Raw genomic sequence first — 21,925 nt, 5'->3', positions numbered from 1 at the left:
AGGGGTAAGCAGTTATTCCATTGCCCAAGTGCTTGCCTCTACCACTGTCTAAGGTTTCCTGCTGAGACTTCAGAGAAAACTGATCTATCATTGCCATTCATTACTGCTGCAAGGCTTTCGGCAATCTTCTGCCAAAACTTGGGATCAATCCTCACCACAGAAAACTCAGGATTACAGTGCAGGCTCCTAAAGAAATTTCAACTGTACATGAGTGAAGACAATCTCACGTTGCTCAGACATTATAAAACTGAGCAAATCATATAATGTATAGAAATATTCTTGAGTGTCTGTCATGCCTTCAGACGTCACAGACATTTCAAGTTATGCATATGTTAATCCCTATGCCATTTACAAAGAAGATTCAGGCTCAGCTATTCACATCACTCTCTGGGTCAGAACCTTTCCCTGACCCCCACCTGACACAGCTTTGTACCGTTCCCTCAGGTACTGCTACCATCCTCAGAAAGCACAGCTCGGCACTGCCCTCCACTCCCTATGAAGAGCTGGGCCTGATGCAGCCCAGGGGGCGGCTGCCCCTTCTGGCTGCCAGGGCACACTGTGACTCATGGACAACTTGCTGCAACCAGAGCCCCCAGGTCCCTTTCCGTGGGGCTGCTCTCCAGCCCCTCATCCCCCGGTCTGTACACAGAGCCAGGGCTGCCCCATCCCAGCTGCACAACCCAGCACTTCTCTGCTTCGTGCAGACAGAAACTGCCCTCAAATCTCTCAAGACTGTGGTGTGAGGCTTCTGTACTGTGAAGGCAATCAATGATCCTCCCAATTAAGCATCATTCACAAATTCACTTCATAAAACTTTCAGATCATTATTGGAGTCAGCAATGAAAACACAAAAGAGAACTGGCTCAATAATGGAGCCCCGCAGAGTCCCACTAGTGACGTGTAGGGCAACTCTCAGGCCATTGCCTCCCCACACCCAACACAGCCATGTTTTGGTCATCATGGGACATTCTTAGGGTCACACTGCCATGGCTTTCTGATGTCACAAACCACCTCCCTGACAACCATTAAACATACGGGGACCCTGACAACAGAACATCAGTCTTCAGTAGACTCACTACAACACTTTTCGTGTTGTCTCTCATGGAGGAGGATGGATCCTCCTCCACCAAAGAAACTGCAGCCAAAGGAGTTTGCTTCCCTTGAAGCCATTTCCAGGTACACCCACTACACTTTCTTATGCTTCAATACAACTGTTATTTGTTATTGGAAGTGCAGGAGATTATCATATAGGCAATGATGGTCTCCTGACACAAGACATGATTTGAAATGCTCTGCTTGGAAAGCATTTTATTTAGCATGCAGAGCATGCATGTAGTTATTTTCTTTGTCACTGCTGAAGAGTGCTTGTGTCAGAATTGAAAATATATATATATCAATGTACTTAAAAGATTCCCATTCCATCTCAAGAAAGAAAACAAACATGGTGAGCAATGTATCCACTGTGAAAACAAAAGGTAGTGGTTCACAAGTATACGTAGAAGTCCAGCCTTGAGCTGCTCCCCTGGAACTGACAGCAGCACTTCCACAGAACAAGAGATTTTGCAAAGAAACCTGTAACTCTTATATAAGTTAATGAAAAGAAGCCAAGATCATGGTCAATACAAGGTTCTACACAAGCACAAGCTTTCAGTACCTGAAGATCTATTATAATTAGCAAGAAGACTTAAGATCTGATAACTTCTCGTGTTATTTACACATAGAAATTGGTACAAAACACTTGTGCACAAACAAGATGTCAGTTCTTAAGAACCTGTGGGTTTGTGACCGCAGTAACCGTAGAACTTTCTACAAGCTAGGCTACTGCTGCACACTCTGAACAGCCAAACCATTTTGCAGCAAAACCAATTCACTAAACTTCCTTGTCATCCATAACACACACAAGGAAGCACAAGTAAGTGATTTGGCAAGGCTCAACAAGTAGACAAAGGTACGTGGAAGACTAAGTAGAAAAGTGATGGCAAAAGAAAATGCAAGAGGAAACGTCTAAGTGCTTATATTGAGTATTCCAGCCTCAAAAGCATGGAAAATACTGAGAAACACTGAGTTTGGGACAAAGGACTGAATAATACCATAACGCCAAGAAAGAGGGAATAAGATCTTATCAGCACTGCTCACAGAGGCCAGTCAGAAACTTAGAAACAGCAGAAACAAAAGAGAAAATTAAACGAATAAGCAAACCAGCCCTTTTCCATTTTAATTTGTGTCTGTATCCTGCTGAGGGAACAAGCAGTTTGTAACTTGTAGTCTGCCATGTGATTCAGTATGAGCTGCAGGCTCATAAATAGGACAGTAAAACACACGCAAAGACTGATTTATAGGATCCAAAGAGAGAGAGCCTAAGTCCTGCAGCTATTTGCATCCTCCTCACATACAAACATGCACTGATGGAAAGTTTCCTGCTGAGAATGAGAAGCGAGAGATGCTCGGGAAAGAAATCTCACCTGTGAGAGATAGGTCTAGTCTGTAGAAAGTCAAGAAACTTCATATTATGTTGATGGGGTTTTTCTGCCCTCAAATCCATAGGCTAATGATTACAATAGAGGCAAGGCTTGCTGCAATCACACTACTTAACTGCTGCTCAGCAGGTTTCTGCCCCTACATCTGAAGCCATCTCTCAAAGTCACAGCAGGGCAGAAGTCACAGGAAGGATGTGAATTGAGCAAAGCGTCCCAGCACCAGTAAAGGACGGCAACAAGTGGTGGTATTTATCACGGCAGAAGATTAACACATCAGATCAAAGCTGAAAAGCATCACAACGGGTTTTGGGGTTTGTTGGTGATCATCTGGGAACTGCATTTCCTCACCTGACAGCTACCATGGATGCTGGGAAATCATTGGCTCACAAAATGTCTTCAGTTGAGCAGGGAGAAAGAAGCGGGACTGCAAAATCTAAATGCAAAATTGCAACTTCGGATATTTTCCTACCTCCAATAATGTCGAAGCTGAGTGGGAGCTGACTGCAGAGTGAGCATTCTTTCCCTAACGCTGAAAAATGCTCTTTAATCTTTTCATTTGGATGGGGCAAATGTAAACATAACCAGCACCCAGCTTCTCCCTGGAGTTCAGTTCTGCTGGCTTTGAAAGCAGAGCAGTTCAGCTCCATCCATTTGCCTCCAGAGGCAAATACTGTGTGAACTTTAAAAGCCCCATTTCCCTCAATACCCAACAGAAGCTGGCTGAAGGGCCTCCATTCAGCACACCTGACTTCAATGGGCTCCTATGAATTCCTGCTTTGAAGATAAAAAGGATTCTGGAGCTGCTGCAATGTGAATGTCCTTAGCTCTGAACTCAGCCACTCAGTGTCGATGGGCTCCATCATTCATTCATTCAAGCAAAACTTGCTAGCTTCTTTTAGCAGCTCTGTTTCATGTCTTGTGAGTTTCTGTTTGTCTTTTTTTAAGGGGAAAAAAAAAGCTGGGCAAACACTTCACGCATCCCAAGAAGGCTGACTGGGCAACGAAGCAGACTCACATCACACTTCTGACAGAGAAATGCTTAAATCAGGGCAAAGAGAGCTGGGGAATGCATTAGCACTTTGCTCAGGACAGGAAACTCACTTCCAAAGGTGATTTGAAACTCCTTCATTCAGTTGTCCTGTAGCAAATGTAATACTTTTGCAGCAAGCCTATTAGCTGCAGTAACTACTGCATTCCTGAAAGAGATCAGTAACTATGCTTCTTTACACTCTGTGTGTCTAGCACCACAAATTTCTTACAAGCTCCAGCCATCTTGATCTAAGGCACCAGCATCCCAATAGAATGAGTTTACTCCCTTCATTTGAAATTCAACCATTTCTCACATATAAATGGAATCCGTGCTGTTTTGCCAGTTTACTCTGACAGGTTCTCTTATTAATAATGACCATTGCATACTGAGAAATCTAATGAATCTTTGCCCATATTTCATATTAAGTAAAGCATCACAATTTTAGGCTTTTTTTTTTCCCCCTCCTACAACAGAAGAGATATTTTGATGTGGAAAGGATATCTTTCCTGCTGAGATAACAGCTCATATCCACCAATTATATCTAACAAGTGTCAAAGGTCTCCTAATCATACCAGACTCCTCACCAATATCCAGTACAATGACAGATGGCAATTCAAGTGTCTTCTCTTGAATTAAAAGCACTTAACAGGATTGTAACCACAGCATGGGCAAATTAAGAATAGTTCTAGGTTCCATTTGCCAAGAGGTTTGAAAGTTCATTAATAACTTCCCTACAATTAAAGAGGCAGAAGAAAGATGAGTGGAAGAGAGAAAGTTAACAACGCATGTGACTCAAACCTTTCTGCTAAATCTCATAGTTGAGTCATAAGGAGGGGGGGAAAGTGTCACTTTGAATTGTAATATCACATGAGCATCACGAGCAATCAGCTGTTAGAAAACATTGTACCTTGGAAAGAAACAAAGAACAATGGAAAGTTCCAGATACATTTTGCATGGTGTACATCTGATGGTCCGAGTTGCCAAGCTATCCCAACTGCAAGAACGTTTCCAGCTCGCAAAGGCTTTTAGGATACCTCCTTAGCATTTGATGCTTTTTTTCTCTCATGATAGCAGCACTCCTGAATTAATTTCTTTGCAGCTGCCTTAAACTTTTCTGATGATTTTAAATGGGCACTGAGAGGGCTGTGTGTTCTGACTACCCAATATCAACCACAGGCATAACCCAGCAGGATCAAACCCTACTAGAAACAGCAGCATAGGTTGCAGAACAATTAACAAAGGGACAATTTTGTATTTTGACTATATTTTAGCCACCAAACAAAAAAGCTAATGGGGACAATAAACAACACTAGCCAAATAACTGCTACTCCTCCCTTCCCCTTAAAAATAAACAAATGAGAACTGGTACTAGCAAGACTCTACAGACTGTCACATGAATACTACAGAACAACGGAAGCCTCCAGCAGTGAAAATCCAACAACTTAAGTTAATACGCTGTACACCCCAGCAGCAATAGATACTTGAAAATTGCATTACTGTTATCTTCCTCCAAGATGTAAGGCAGAATGAAATATACGAAATTACCTTGTCTGTACTTTTCAAGCATGAGTGTAATCCCAGGTAGACTGAAACACATTCATTTGTTCTTGCAAGCTTCCCTCCTTCCACCAGCTGAACTGTTTGTTGGGAGCTTTCTCTACAATAGGAAGCTAATAGGTAGATGTTTACTGGAATACTAACCAATAAACAACATCTTATTTCCACCAATTTTTGGACCACATCTTTTACCTGAAGGCCAAAACCTTATATAAATTATTTAGGCATCTTTAACAGATTAAGACTGAAACTGCAATGACAAAACAGCTCATTTATTTACTTTGATTCCCACTTTCTCCTTTGTATTTGTCTGATGTGGGGAGACACTTCTCAGAACAGCAGATGGAAGAATAAGGCTATATAGAAATATGCAGGTCTACACAAATAGTTCATGGAAAAGTCAAGGAATGCCAGGGGAACCCAGTGAGATGAGAAAGTCTACCACCCAGCAATGCTTTTCTTTTCATTACTTTGGCTCTTTGGAGATTTCCTCTCCTCCGTTTGGTACAGGAAGGTAAGAGGGTATAGGACAGGGCACAAAAGACAACTGCTAACTACTCTTTTCACCCATACTCTTTTCCCTGCGGCACCACAATGGGTCCCTGAGATACATCAGGGAGGTCGTAGGCAACTGCACTCAGAAAGCAGAAGGATATCTACTCAAGTTCCTTCGCTTCAAAACGATTGTTTTGCATTCTTTTTTTTTTTTTTTACTTGTTATTGCATTTATATCTGGTATTCAGTTAAGAACTTTATACATCGTGAGCATCATGCTTAGAAACATGCACATTAAGGACAATCCTAAGGAACTTAATCCCATCCCTACAGAAGATGAAAACTTAACTCCTGACTTAATGCATCTCTAGGAGGAAAACAAACAAATCAAACACCACCAACCCCCCAACTCAACCTTCCCCCCATCCCAATCTCCAGTTTCTTTCCCATATGCACAAACACTGATAGTTCCTGAAACTCAAGTCAGTGGTGTGACAGGAAAGTTGTATTCATTTCCCAAGTGTCTACAATAAAGTTCATACAGCAATCTCTGCTTGCTTAGCTTAGAAACTGAAGAGCTATGGTAGAAAGAAGTTGGAGAACTGAACTGTCAACCATTAGTTTATGAAATGTCCTTGTATCACAGCTGTAGCTTTGTATTCATCCCAGAAACATCCATTCTAAGTCACACGTTTGGCTAATGTAAACACTGAAAACAAGGAGTACAAACATGGCAACGTGACTGCAATTCGACATTGAAAGGTGCAGCTCTGAAAAATGGATCCAGTCTATAATATCATGTATGTTTATCAATCAGCTCCCAAGGAAGGGCTTCATTTCCAGTTCTATTTTGGAGGTTAAACAGAAGGAGGAGGAAATATTTTCTTTTGAAGTAACACGTATCATTCTTTCTAACTGCCTATTTCTATGAAACAATGGCTCTGTCCTCAGCACTCTCCCCTCCTCCAAAAGCTATTAAGCCAGAGTGAAAGAAGAGGAAGCAAAGGTAAAGCTCTTCAGCGAAAGGGAATGAGTGTTCAAAATCTCATCTCCCCTTTTCTCAGCACACAGACATCCAATGATTAGAACTGAGTTAAAGCAATAGCTATTGGACAACATCGAACTAGATGATTAAAACAGAGTGAAGAGTTCGTGCAATTATTAGCCAGATTTGAACACCAGGGAATGGAGTGTTGCATTCCCTACACCACTGTGACTACAGAGGAATAAAGGAATGGCAGCAGCTTCTTCAGGCACCCCACAACTACAAAGTCAGTTTCTCGTGTTCAGTGATTTCATAACCTTCACAAATGGTTCACATCCACACAAGCATACATTCTGTGGCGGTCCAAAAGAGCAACATTAACACACACCACATCAAATCTACACTTAACTTCTCCTGGTGCAGCACACATCAATTCTGCAGACAATCCAGCTGTGTAAAAAGGAAGAGAGAGAGCATGAGAGCATGAGAGCATGAAGCCTGAGGAAAGGCCTCCCCATCACAGCTTTCCTGATACCGCTGACAGCGCCAAGAGATGCTTCCCTGTTCACAAAGTGATAACGTGCAGGACCTTGATTAATGCATATTACTGAGGCAGATGAATTCAGATCTACTCAGCAACTTTCACAACCTGGATGAGCCTGATGAATAGCCGTGAGGCACGAAAACTCCTATCTGAATTTCTGCACTCTATAAAAAAATATTTTAACAGTGAAATCTAAAAAGCATTTATTTCTGACCATAGCTGAGCTGCTCTCCTAAGTGACTCCAAGTGAGGGGCCAGGTTAGGATCTTCCAGCTACTCCCAAGTAAGAGAAGATAACTGCAACATTGCTACTAGTCTTATCAGTACTCCCAGCCCAGGGGTCTGAGTACCGCTATGGCAATAGTTGCTATATTATCCTGTGATGGCAATGATATTATGATACATTTAATGAGTACTTTTCATACCAATATCCTAGGGTACAGAATTATACATGTACTGTGGAAGAAAATAATAACAATTTAAAAAATAATAATAATTCAAGAATCTTTCTCATATCCCATGTCCTAATAATTGCTTTCTATGAAGTGAAAGACCATAGAGTTTATGGTCATAGAATCACAGAATGGTTTGGGTTGGAAGGGATCTTTAAGATCACCTCCTTCCAACCCCCTGCTGTAGGCAGGGACACCTCCCTCTAAGCCCAGGTTTCTCAGCCCCATCCAGCCTGGCCCTGAACTACTGCAGGGAGGGGGCATCCACAGCCTCACTGGGCAACCTGTTCCAGTGTCTCACCAGCCTCACAGTAAGGAATTTCTTCCTGATATTTCGTCTAAATCTGCCCTCTTCCAGTTTAAAGCCATTTCTGCTCATCCTGTCACTACAGGCCCCCATTAAAAAAGTCATCCTAAGGAAGTATGTTGAAGTCAATTGTATTTTCATTCCAGATGCAAGCTCTAATCTGCAGTGCATGTATAATGCCATATAATATACTTTCATACTTACACTCCACTTGTTTCACCCAAGCAGACCTACGGAGGGCCTGATGCAACATTTCTATGGCCAGCTCCAGCCTGGCCCAGATATACGAGATATATCTTTATTTCTTATTTCTTTTAGGCTTTGGAAAGTTCTTTCTCCTAATATTTCTTCCTGAAGCTTAAACATTAATTGAAACTATTCTGGATACAACTCCAATGATACACACAGAGACAGGTCAAAATGCAGGTAGAAGTTGTCTACTTCACAATTTTTAATAGTGAATTTGCAAGGTATATCTCTATATATTTAATACTGGAGCAACTTAACCACTTACATAGATATTTTGTCTTAATGCATAATTATTTCTCGTTATTTGTTGTCTTGACAGGCATCAGACCAGAAAAGAACTAGTGAAAAAACAGTAAGCAACACTGGGAAAAAAAAAACCACCTCTCCCTCTGGCATCACTGCAAGTATCAGCTTCATGTCTGAAAACCTCAAGAAAAAAAGTGACTGATAAACAGATGAGCTGTCCCAAACATCACAAGGATGACAGAAAGCCACTCAGCTAAGGAACAGACTGTCTTACATCTGTGTTGAGTAATCAAACACTTTAAAAATCAACAAAGGCAAAACTGAAGGGAAAAAGAACATATCCTAAGAGGTCTGTAGAAGGGTTTTGTTGCATACGGCAACTCCTGTTGTGGCAGCATAGAACAGATCTCATACAAATCACCAGGTAGCAACAAAATAATCTCAAGGGACCTGCTGGAGAGCCAAAACTGCAAAAACAAATTGGGTCATGAAAAAAGAAGTTACAAATTTCTACCTCTCATTAATTTGGGCACTCAAACTACCTGAAATGGATCAGAAAAATTGCAAACAACTTGACATACAAACACACGCACAGTTTCAAATGTTATTCAAACTCCTACATGAAGTGAGAGGCTTTCTGGAAGGACATTCGAATTGTATCATTAATAAATGTATCTGATCTCAAGTGTTCAAATTCTGACCAGTTTCATAGTATTTTAAACAATCTTTACACAAGCAAAATATGCTTTTATTTCAGAATACGAATTAACTGCCATGCAGCTTTTACTTAAAAGAAAATTACAGACAAGAAGCATTCCATCTGCATGAGATCAGTACAGCAGGATGTAGAAGCTCTAGGATATTTGAAGCCTGCCCTACACAAAATTACTGTATGAGAGACTGTGAAAGTCAAGAAATAGAGGAGAGAGATTTTCCAGAGGAGCACCAACGGATGGTAAGGAGTGCAGATGGAAACGATGGGTTTTTCAGGCTTTGTGATTATGATTCTGAAGTGCAAAGAGAGGAATAGATTTACTGTCACTTATACAAGTCATGCAACAGAATCAGTTACAGAAAGGTATCTGCACAGACAGTGAACAGCTCTGCAGTGGCAGTTCTCTAGCATTCTCAGTATTGCAAATATAATGACCACATAGTCACGTTTGACAACCAAAGGGGCTGGTTTGTGTTTAATATCATTGGTTTATTTGCTGAAAGAAGTATCTGCGGTTCCAATTTCAAGTGTTGGCGTAGTAAATGTATTTCAAATAAAGATTCTTCAATCTGTGTCTACTAAATTATGCAGCATCAAGAAATGTAAATCACTTTCTCATTGCTGTAATAAAATATCTTATGACTAAGGGAAGCAAATAGATCTTCACATGAGAAAGATATATAGATAGTTTTTTCAACCTTGACCTTTGTTGAAAAAATCCCACATGATTTTATGTTCAGCTAACTGGGAAAAAGCATGTGAGGCAAAGAATTAGCTTGGATTTAGTAGGTTTAGGGACAGGACTATCAATTGAGCAGAACTTCAATTACAGACTAATTTAATGTATACCCAAGTACATTACTGCAATTCAATAAACATCTCTTCAGAATTAAACAATTCCAATTTGCTTTCATTTCAGCCAGTATATATGTGTTGCGAATTTGCTATTACCCACACTAAAATTAGCCAGACTAGAAGTACTCATCCATGCAATCCCAGTGTTTCACAGTGCTGCATCAAGCTAACCTCAAATGAACCACTTAACTTTGCCTGCTTAGTAATACAGGAGCACGGAGCAGAGGAGTGTGCCTTCCCATAACAATATTCCTCTCCCCAAGTTTTTCTGGCTAGGTGCCTGCCTGGGTAATTCAGCAGTGAGTCTACCAATGTCATCATGTTGGATGTCCAGCCGTTCACATTTACAGCTCACTCTTCTATTTTTCTCTTCCTCATATTGTTAAACATGAAAGTGTCAGGCACATGCCCAACTCTGCATACTCTGATATTGGTTGCTCTGGAAGACTGCCTTCCCCCTACTTAACAATTTTACAGTACCAATATGCCGCTTTTGGCAACTCGATTTCATTTTAATCATGAGTTAACTCCGCCAACAAGTAAGATAGTAGATAATTTGGTGTGAATTAAAAGCATTTCACACCTAATCTGAACATTCTCTCCATGATCGGTGTAGCCTGAATATCTGCAACACTGGATATGTAAGGCACTGTGAAGGTGCTAGCACTAAGTATAGAAAAAGTTGCTAAAACAGTGCTATAGTAGAAGAAAGTGATCTCATTTCTCCAGCAGTCCTCCATGTCCATAACGAACAAAAACGTTTCGATCAATAAAATTATATTCCCTGAGAAGATCCACACTACAAATTCCTTCCACCCACATCACTATCACCTTAAATAGACACCGAAGAAGTCTCAGGGAAGACAGTCACCTTCTGGTTTGTTCTAAGATGCAGTGAGCACCCTTGCGGTGCAGCTTGGGTAACATTAATAAAGCAGCATAGTAAATAGCATTTCATTCCATGCATCGTGGATGTTCTTAAGCAAATACCACCTTGCACATTTCAGGCACAGCATCACCTCCCGAATCACAGTTAATAAGAGAGCTGAAACATCCAGCTTCCATTAAGAGCTACTGATATCCGTACTGTGTACTTCAGGACATCAGCAGAATCATTCCAGATCATCTGCACCCAACAGCCTTGAACAGACTCCTGACATGCAACACTAGCACAGGATAATTTGTGTCTGATGAAATGTAAAGCAACCTAGATGATGCTGACTGACAGATAAACTGTTCTGCTGACTGCATTAAAATTATCCACAGCTACCATGCATTACTTCAAGAGCTCATGAAGAGGGTTGTATTCAGATGAAGCTTTGATTCAAATACTTGTTTTAAGAAAATGATTGAAATTCACGTCACTTTTACCCATTTTTCCTACTTGAATCTAATAGGATTGAAAGAAAGAAAGGCCCAATAGGACGTCAAATTTTACACACAGTTGACACGGGAGGAAACATTCAACTAACACGAAGTTGCTGTATTAATACAACCTACCTTTCACTATTAGTTCTGCATAATTTGAAACTCCAGATCCTCCATCTGAGCGAATGACACAGCGGTATTTGCTGATGCTGCGCTGCGAGGTGTCAGCAACGCTGACGGTAGCAGAGAAACGCCTGTGGTTGACGACTCGAGTGACCATTAACGCCGTGTCCCTCCCATTCCACTGCTGTGGAGACAGATGAAAACAACTCATGTCACAAAGGCATACAAATTATTCACTCTTCGTTACTCTTAAAACTGCTCAGACCTTCACTAGGTTAGATTTTGTACAAGCACAATTTGTACAGGAAAAGACAGCTGGCAACGTCCCTGAAAAATGTACAGGCACTCTGGGTTTTATGAAGTAGTGGGCTTAAGTGTTCTTATATATTTAAGTTTTTGTATCTACTTAAATTCTGACATATTTTTGTGCTTTTGATGTGTTATGTATACTGAAAAGGCTGGAGAGTGACAGCTCAGACTATTTGTACAGGGTATATCCAGAAGCTTATCTAGGACATGAAAATACTACAAATGAATGCATTTTGTACTCCTGTGAAAATACTATAAGTGAACGGATTTTATAAACCTGTCATTTTCAGGCATAAAATTTTGTTTCCAGAACAATTTAAATACATTGCTTGGATGAACAGCAATGTTTATGTGTCCAGCAATCCTCAATAAATCTCTCTCCACCAATGCCACACAACATTTTCCCAACTGGAAAAGTGACAGATGATGAATTAACTGGAAATCAGCATAAACACCTGAACTTGCTCAGTTGGTCTGTTTTATTAGAAGCCTCAATGGAAAACACAGAGCCATTCTGCCAGTTTCCAGTAATCAATTCTGGGAGTTATTTCCAAGGCTGTTTTCATTAAACCCTCCAGTTTAAAAGAATAGGAAACCAGGATCCCCCTAGCAATGATGATTTCCTCCCAAATCCCTTCTCTTGGAAAAAGGTTCACAGTGCTTCAGACCAGAAGTGTTTTCACACACATCTAATCTTTCTGTGGAAAGATTTCACAGAAATGATTCAAAAAAAGATATAGAATAAGCCAAAATACATTTCTGTTAATGCTAAAAGTACAACATCGGCCAATAACTTTCAGGCCAAAAGGTATATTTTAGGATAACAGCTTTGTTAAGGTACGGTCAGAATGACTGTTATTTTTACATAAACCCAACCACATTTCTCACCAACACAATCTTTTTCCCAGTATTAAGTTTCATTTACACCATTAGTAAACTGATTCTTGCCTGAGTATTTAGACTAGATACTAAATTGCTATTCTTAAAGTTTATTAAAAAGTCTGAAATCAATAAAAGTTATTCACCCACCAATACAACCAACCAACTATGACAAGGGTCTGCCACAAATGATGATGCAAGTTTTCTTCTGCTTTTGTTTGTTTTCAAGCTTTCTGTTGGTTCATTTAGTTAGACACTACAAAGAAGGCACAGAATTCTGCCCTCATAACATTACATCAAAAAACAATTTATGTTTAAATTCGATGGCATGCAGAGTCCCTAAAGAACACTCTTGCTGATAGAGGCCTTTCATCACTAGTCTGAACCATGAATAAAAGCTGTTAAGTGGTCTAATTATTTTAGAAATGAATGTCAGCTCCATGGCCATACACAGTAAGCACAGGAAGAGTCCTTGCTTGGGACATCAGATGACTCACGGTGTGGCAGCTGAAACAACACACAGAGCTCAACTGTCTTCAAAGTCTCCAGAAGAACTCTAATATAGAATATGGCAATGCTGGGATGACAGAGCCAAGTACTCAAAAGGGCACAAGTAATAACTTTGTCCTTCACTGGGAAACAACATTCCACCCTCCCAGTTTGCTAAAAGCTCCATTTCTAACTCCAGAACAGAAAATCATTTAAGTCTGTCACTATGTGAATAGCACAACGCAGTCTTTGAAGACCAACCAGTAGAATGAAAATAGACACGAAGAGAAGGAACTCCTCAGTCGTTTAGTGAGCAATCAGAGGAACATTCTGCTATCAATGTAGAGCCAATACAGAGGAAACTGGGAGGAAGAAACAAAATGAGTGCAAACTGGTTTTGTCTTTTTATAACATACCTTAAGGAATGTTTTCACCTCAACACACTTCCCTCAGCCTTTGTCAACAGTATTTTTGGAGGTCAAAAGGAAAGAAGACCAGAAATTAAGCAGAAGGGAGGGATTATTGTTCTTCCTATTTTATGAAGGAGTGCTCACAGGTGTGGAGATGTATTTTTGGAACTAACATTTTGCTGTAACTGGCCACTTTTTCCATCTTCTGAAGCACAATTCTGCATTTTATCATCTTGAATTCTGATCTGGAAACAACTCAAGGCAGTTCTCAAAGGATCTTGATGACAAACATTTGCCCCACCACCCTGCTGTCCTCTGTCTATTTATTTTACTTGAAAAATTTGCATCACGTTACCTGGAGCCAGAGTTTGTCATGCTGGGACCACTTTCCCCCGGCAATGCACTGGAATGTCGCATTCTGTCCCACATTAACCTCCACATTCTGAAGCCGTAAGAAATGAGGTGCTTTTCCTAACAAGAAATGCAAAGAATAGGAAGGGTAGAGCAAGGCAGCAATTGAGTTACACCAACATAGATATCAGCACCAAGCAAGTCATCCTACTCCTGACAAAGCGATTTAGCATAATAAAGCTGTCCTTCAGCACTGAGCTACTTCCTGCAGAACAAGGGGATCTTACAGAGAATAGGCCAAGCCAATACAAACCTCCAAGCACACCTGAAAGCATACACTTACTATTAGATCACAACACACGTTCACAGTCACCAAAACAATTTTTTACTCCCTTCTATAAAGAGTAACTGAGTACATTTTTTCTCTTTAGGAAACTGTGGCTCTACCAAGGGTAAAATGAAATGAAATGCTTGAGGTTGTCAAGTGTGGCTGGCCAAAACAAATTTGTATAAAGAATTTTCTCCTTTCAATTGTATTGACTATCAAATACATCCTTTACCCATGGAATAACAATGCTGCTGATATCAAATCACTGATATTAAATGAAACATTGATATTACTGGTAAGTGCTGGATTGCTGCATTGGTTAGCAACACCAATATCTGCTTTTTGCTGACAATAAATTCAGTATTAGTTCAATACTAAACTACCAACATCCAAATGCTGATACCACCAGTATATTTGGTGACAGCAGAAAAAGATCATCTGATCAGCTTTGCGCTTGCTGGGCTTCAGAAGAAAGTTTCCGCACCAACCGAATACTCTTAGTAGGACACACAACAGCCTTGTGATACAGTAAGGGTCAGCATTTTTCAACTTCATCTTTACCTTTTTGAGTATAAATAGCCAAGGAATTACATATTTTCAGAGCACAAACTAACCTACATTTTTCTATTGGAATTAAATAGGTTCAGAAGATGTAGGCATGTGTGTGCAGGAAGCTTGGCAAATAGATGGTTGTCTACTACAGGCATACGAACAGAGAACACTTGACTGTATGCTACATCAGAGGTTTTTATCTAATTCCTGTGCCACATTCTCCATATGCCCAGTTTGCTGACAACTCTAGCAAACAGACTGCTGAAGCGCAGGGATTCTGTACTATCGTGCTTGCTGGGGATCAATGCAGTGTGTCAAAGCCAACTGGAAAACCACCTCTGGGTGAAAGGCAGCAAAATAAGTACTACGTGCTGCTTGCAGGCTACTAGGAGCGACTTCTGCCTGCGTGCAGATATGAGTGAGCTCTGAATCAGAAGCTCTGCAGCCTAGACACATACAGCCACACCAGCCCCAAAACTGAAAAGTAACACCAATAATTTCAAGTGCCATTCGGGCTCAATCAGAAGCTTCCTCATTGCTGTGCTTTGAGTTTTAACAATTGTAAAATGAACCCGAGGGGCAAAGTAAGTCTGTAGAGTGTCACTGCTGACATAGACCCTGGTGGCTGTCACTGCAGAACAACATTGGGAATCAGACAGAAGTATTTGCAAAGACTGCAGAGAACTCATAGCTTGTAGGGACCTGCACACACTGCAGGTTACCAAATGATTTCAAATGCACTGGATGTAGACTGAGTAATTCCAGCTTTGGGTCACCAAGATTGCACTTAATTTTCCAGAGGGACCTGCATGTACTTGGAGATGGAGTTTTAAACATCAGTTTTAATAATTCACTAAGCAGGGTTTGGGGTTGCTATATATTTTTTAATCCCATAACCTTCTTGTCTTTGCCTCACAGTTGGTTCTGTGGCCTCTTTCCCAGTAAAGGGATCAGTCATCACCAAACATGCTGTGGAAAGCATGCACATCATTTGGGAGATTTGTTTGGAGGCTGCCAGTTATCAGCAACATCTGGTCAACACAGATTGTAAGTATTTCTTAATGAAGTAAATACACCCAAAGGCCCGAGCAACGAGCACATGGTAAATACAAATATAATTTAGTTAAACTGCAATTAACCATACTGCAGTTATCAGAAATGTCCTGTTAAACTTGAGCTGAGCCATGTTCCTCACGTTGCGAATGGTTGCTATTCTTTGAAATAAAATGGGTGAACCTCACCCACAGAATTTTGTTGGGAAGAGCTGCTGCTCATTTACTGAAACTAAGAACCAGCGAAAGGGGCTGTTAAAGCTCCAGCCTGATGGGTTGGTGGGCTACTTTCCCAAAGGACATCAGGCCACCTGGAAATACTACAGCATCAAAGTTATAAACAAACCTAAATATAATAAGCCAAAGTATCGCCCATAAGTTCAGTGTAATCTACTACATAACAACTAATAATTCAAGCATTAAAAGACATTAATTTATTACTGATTACTTAAAAAAAAAAATACTATATTTGAAAGAAATGTGTCTAAACTCATCAATGAACATGAAAGCTGTTAAAAATCTGTATGCTCCATAAACAGTATAGGGATACAAAAGTTCTTGGGCCTCTCAGTGGATGCACAAAGAAACCAAAGAAGTGTGCACACAAATGTAGAGGCTTAAGGTCTCTCTAAGCAGGAAAAATGTAAGCTGGGCATTGTGCAGCTACAGTAGAAGAAACAGAACAAATATTTCTGGACAGCGTAATGAACCTGCATTAGTTTTCACTGCTGTGCAAGTCGAAATGAGATTTATTTATTAAATAACTCATGCAGAATCTGAGTGGGTTTACCATTTCTTTTGAGAGATACCTTTAGGATATGTCCTTTACTGAGGATATATAGAACTAATTTGTCTTCTTTCCTTAAGTTAACCACGCAGGACATTATCAGAAACATTTACATCTTTTCCTACAGCAGTACAATTCCGAAACAACAAAACAGAGTTTTATGTTCTTGTGACACTTCTACAAAGAGAAACTTCCACAGACATCCTGGCGCAAGTGACCGAATCAGAGCAGCTTTGCCTTTTGCACAAATTATCAAGTTATTTAATTGCACAAGGCTGGCTGTCTTTAGTTGTTTTGGGGGATATTAAAACAGAATAGATTTTACAATTGGCAGAATTGGGTAAGTCACAGCTTAAGACTGCAAAGCCCAGTATTATAGACTGCAAAGCCTGGTATGTAACACATTAAGGCGGTTAGAAAAACAAAGAATACTCACTGCATGGATGGGCAAGAACTCTGACTTCATCCACAGCTATGTACCCTGGATGTCCTTTCAAAGAGACAGATTCAAATATCACCTGAAATACAAAGAAAAGGTTTTCTTAGAAAGAAGAACTGCACTAGTCATTTGGCCAGTCACCACACTCCACTCTTATTCCAACGTCTGATACATTCAAAGCATTTTATCATGAATAACAAAGGGGTACCTAAGCAATACAGCATGAAGACACATGTCAAAGACAGAAGATCAATTTGATACAGAAAACAAAAAGAGCAATATTAATTAGGATTAGTGAGGACTATGTACTGCTTCCATTTGGAAGAGCAAAGAAACCGATTACACATATGTGCAATTACATCTGATTTGAAGTGTTTTATAAGTACAACACAAATACTGTGTTCAAAGAGTTCGGGGCAGGGCAAGGGGACTCTGGGAGACTGGTAAAATTCAAACTAATTAACTATTGCCAAATAAGCAAAATAAAATTCAGGAGAAAAACAGTATTAAATGCTGTGAAGTTTACTCAAACAACAATGAAAAGATAGCAGGACATGAGAAACAGGGAATCTGGCAATGTTAAGCTGGAAAGGGAAAAAGAAAAATGCAGAGTGATTATTTAACATTGAATATGATAACATCAAATCTCAAGTTAGCGATGCTCATCTCAAAGGAAAGGAATCCTTATCTCTATGTGTAGAGATGAAATGAAAGCTGTCCCCAGCACTTGACAGAGATGTCCCCAGTTTTGTTTTCTCTTACTACAGCGATGGCCACTCTCTAACTTGGGGCTGTGAGCAGCCTGGTTTGATGGGTGGTGTCCCTGCCTATAGCAGAGGGTTCAAACTGGGTGATCTTCAAGCTCGCTCCCAGTCCAAACCGTTCTATGATGCTGTGATTTTTGCGTGAGTCTGCAGTAATGCTTCCAAGGACAGAGCTAATTAATGTGTTCAGCTGGCACAGTTACTACTATTGCAGCAGCTACTGTTTTTGCAGGATAATTTGTGACTATCAAAATCATGACCGGAACACCATGACGTTTGTTAACTACTTAAAGCCAGTCTTCAACACTGCTGCTCCCACTTTAAATAAAAGCTGGCATTCTTAGCCAGTCACTATTGAGACTTTTTGACATCTCCTCCATCGGAAGATTTAACTCAACAAAAGATTCAGCTTTCTGAATGCTGTCCACCACAGCTCAGGCTACAGAAGTGGAGCGGCATGTACTTCATAATCAGGTTGACATTTATCATTTTGCTTTGCATTTGGGCTTCCATAATTTAGTTTCTACTTATATTCCCATGACATCTTAAGATCTGCTCCCTCAGTTCAAAGCGTTCCAAGTGGGAGCACTCCTGAAATAAGCCCTTTAGAAAAATGCCATGATAAAAACAGGTAGAATACAAAAATAAAGGGGAAAAGACAAAGTAAGAAAAGCTCAGGTGCTAGCAATATAAAGAAACAGAGTTCTGCAGCAGATGAAGGTGGGCAAAAAATAGGTTGTCCAAAGGATAAGAGGAGGAAGCAGATATCTGGAAGATGACCAAACCATCAATAAATGTTTCCTGTGTTCAAGTATACTTTCTAGGGACTGTACAAACAAGAAATAGAATGCATGTCATCAGTATGGAAATGACTATTTATTTGATAAATGAAAAGTCATTCATGATAAAGACGGCACTTACTGGTAAGGTCACACAGCAACTACTGTGACTCCCTTCAGACTAGGATTAAACTGTGCCTTTATAGCCACCAAACCTTACTTTGGTTATCTTATAACTGAGAAGTTATAAGCTTTGCTGAATTACTACCTCAATTTCCTGAAAGCCATGAATTTAGAAAGAAAAAGTCCCCACTTCTTTGAGGTAAAAACACATATATAGTGAACTGACGTCCATTAATTAGTAACACGGTTCAATGTCTTTAATAGAGCACAAAATAACCTAAACCTAGAGTCAGTAGCAGCTGTGTCAGCTCCTAAAAAGACCATGGATTTAATATTCACATTGGTGCCAGAATCATTGACAAGAGCAGAGGGTCTCAATTCACACTGTTTTGTTTGGACAGCTATTTTATAACCTGTTTTGCTCTACTCTCAGATCTCTTTATTTCCCAGTTCAGATTTCCACACTGTTCTCACCCTTTTATACAGTTTTGCACCACCTCAGCCCTGTCAGAGTGGGCAGAGCAGAAGCACCTGGGTTGAGGAACAAGTATTTAATGCTTTACATTTTCGGAAGTTCTCAGAAACTAATATAACTGGCAAATGCAAAGTTTGGCTCTTCAACATTCTTAAATACTCCTGAGAACTGCAAATACCAAGTTTCATTTCATGTTTCCTTACCCATAAACAAACCCACATTTCACTGCTGCTATCTACCAGCAATGTCTGTGTTAGTGATGTAGCGTGGCTCATCTGTTGTGGTACGACAGTCTTCTCCAGGCATGGATCAATACAGCATACAGGATCAGTACATCAAAACACCCCTTCCTGGCAGACTGTATTGCTGTGCTCAGTGCATTCTGGGACTAAGTTCATCCTCCTGGCATGCAGTAATTCAAGGGCACACGTCTCACCTTTCTCCAAGAGCTATTACAGCTTTTTCTTACTACACTACAAACACACACAGACTGGGAATCCAGACACAACTGACTCTTGGGCAGAGCTGATAAACCTCCACCACCCTCACATTAATACCTCAGCAGAGTGCTTCTGGATGTAGGCGACTCATACAACCTTTGTGCCAGACCCAAACCACAACCCTCTAGCAATAGGCCTGGCACTGGTTCGCATGCAGCAATTCCTGATGGTGTGATTGTCGGGCAGTAAGAAAATAATCCACATTCTGCTTGACACAGATTTCATTATTTAGGAGAAATACTTTTTTTTCCCCCCTGCGTTACCTTGTACTTTTGAAATACAGAACATGCATTCAGGCTTCTTCTGCACAAGCTGTTGTCCGAGCATGCAGTTTTGATTTAAAGCTGACAAATAACACTCTCACAGCATAATCTGGATTGTGAGTGTCAAAGGAGACATTCCCAAGGCATCAGTACACAGAAGCTTTTATCACCATGCCACTTCTGGACTCCTTTAGCCACAAGTGTTACAATGTCAACCAACAGTAATTGTGATAAAATTCCATGATTGCATTTCCCCATCACTTTTGAGAGCTTAAAGTTTTTTTTCTTTTTTTCTACTTTTTCCCTTAATTAAACATAGAGTCACTAGATTGCAGAAACTGATGTAAAAATTAGGGACCAAGGACAGGGCAGCCTATCAGATCCCTGACAACATTTTAAGAGCCATACTTTAGCAGAGGGAAACAGGAACTTTTTCTATCATAAAGGTGAGGCTGAGGAGAGGGAGAGGAAAAGAGAGAACGTTTGCATTTTCTGGGCAGGAACCACTCCCAGGCAGTCACTGCTGCCTTTAGGCTCTTCATTTTTGCACAGCAGTGCAAAATTCTTCTTTGATTTAAAGGATTTTCTTCCTCAGGAAAAGCAAACCTGACCTCCAAAAAGACTTGCAAAAGATGTAATGAGGTTCAGGAAGTCTGGTATTGGTATATCTAACGGTTGGATCTCATAGTTTGAGATCAGACTGTCTTTTCCAGGTTTTTCAAGCACTGATTACCTGGGTGAAAGATCATTTCTGTTATCTCTGTACATCACCTACTACGAAGCAGATTCTGGTTGATGTTAATATGAAAGTAGTATTGATCACTTTAATACGATTTCTGAGCAAGTGACAAGTAGCGCACAGCCCTTAAAACACCACTTCCAGTGCATTTGCATCTCTTTATCCATATTCCCCTTCACCCTGTACAGTGTGCTCTTATCTATTCTGCTGAAATCCTTGGCTCCTTTTTGGAGGCAGAACATTGAAGTGTTCTACTTTAGCTCACATTTTACAGACCTACTACCCAGTTATTAAAAAAAAAAAGAAAGCTTTTCTTCCTACTGTTTTCTATCCGTAGAGCATTCAATTCCTTTTCATAGTTTCTTTTACTGTAATTCCCATCTCACTCGTGCTTTTTTTTCTTACACTATAATATGTATTTCTCCTTTTCCTGCAAGGTGTAGGGTGCAATTACCTCCCAGGCACTGTTTTTTTTTTTTTTATTTTCTTGAATATATAAAGATAAAAATCAGAAGATAAGAGTTCTCATGTCTTCACTACTTAACAAGAAGTATGTGAGTCTATTGTGTGCATGGGAAGTGCCAATCCAAGTCCGTTTACATGCATATTTCATTATATACAAGTGGGTTCTAACTTTCCAATAATTTACATCATCTGCCCAGCTTTTCCTCTGTGACCTGAGAATATGTAAGGAAAAAAAAGGGTGAGAGGAATTAAGCCAAGATGTCTCTATCATCTCTTGCTATAAAACTGCTATATGATAACTCTACCTGATGCAAAAAGATGTGGGGAAAAAACACTGTATTTAATTTTCAGAAGACTTATTACTAACAACAGCTCATAGTTCATACCCAGCCAGACACTCAATGGAAACAGAGAGAGAAATACTGTGGACTCATACCTGATAAAAATGCGGCCAGAACGTACTGATGGCAAGCTCTGCCTTCACCCATCCTTCTGTTACAACCCCTGAGACATTCCATATGGGATTGCCCTGTGGTCCTCCGTTCACTTTCACGTAGACATTCAGAGAGCCAGGACTCGAGCGATCTCTGCTGGATAAGTAATAATGGAAGTCGATGCAATGTGTGTCATTTTCCTTCAATGTGGGCAAAAGTAAGTGAGCTTTCTGCCCGGATGCCCGTCCAGAGCTGTTCACCATCATGAAGGAGCCTGTACACAGACAAGGGGAAAAAGAATGAATACTAAACATCTGCTGAGCTCTTTCAGTTAAAGCAGTTTCCCTAGAAAAGTCAATGATTCCTTTAGAAGCCAGCAAACAA

The 21,925-nt window shown here is 40.3% G+C and overlaps 1 protein-coding gene across 10 annotated transcripts in view; it reads right to left on the bottom strand.

Annotated features, from left to right (window-relative positions):
* PTPRT (protein tyrosine phosphatase receptor type T) overlaps window positions 1-21,925 on the bottom strand; it is a 405,976-nt gene that overhangs the window by 231,254 nt on the left and 152,797 nt on the right. For all 10 annotated transcript variants that reach the window (XM_072350259.1, XM_072350261.1, XM_072350264.1 and 7 more), the window contains exons 3-6: window positions 21,544-21,815; window positions 16,997-17,078; window positions 13,846-13,961; window positions 11,413-11,587 (exon numbers count right to left, since the gene is read on the bottom strand). In XM_072350259.1, coding sequence (XP_072206360.1) covers window positions 11,413-11,587; window positions 13,846-13,961; window positions 16,997-17,078; window positions 21,544-21,815 — 645 coding nt within the window. The remainder of the gene's footprint in view (window positions 1-11,412; window positions 11,588-13,845; window positions 13,962-16,996; window positions 17,079-21,543; window positions 21,816-21,925) is intronic.

The sequence above is a fragment of the Excalfactoria chinensis genome, chromosome 15, assembly GCF_039878825.1.
Source record: "Excalfactoria chinensis isolate bCotChi1 chromosome 15, bCotChi1.hap2, whole genome shotgun sequence".
Taxonomy (NCBI): domain Eukaryota; kingdom Metazoa; phylum Chordata; class Aves; order Galliformes; family Phasianidae; genus Excalfactoria; species Excalfactoria chinensis.
Note: the sequence above shows the minus strand (reverse complement) of the source record. Positions and strands in the feature narration are given on the sequence as shown.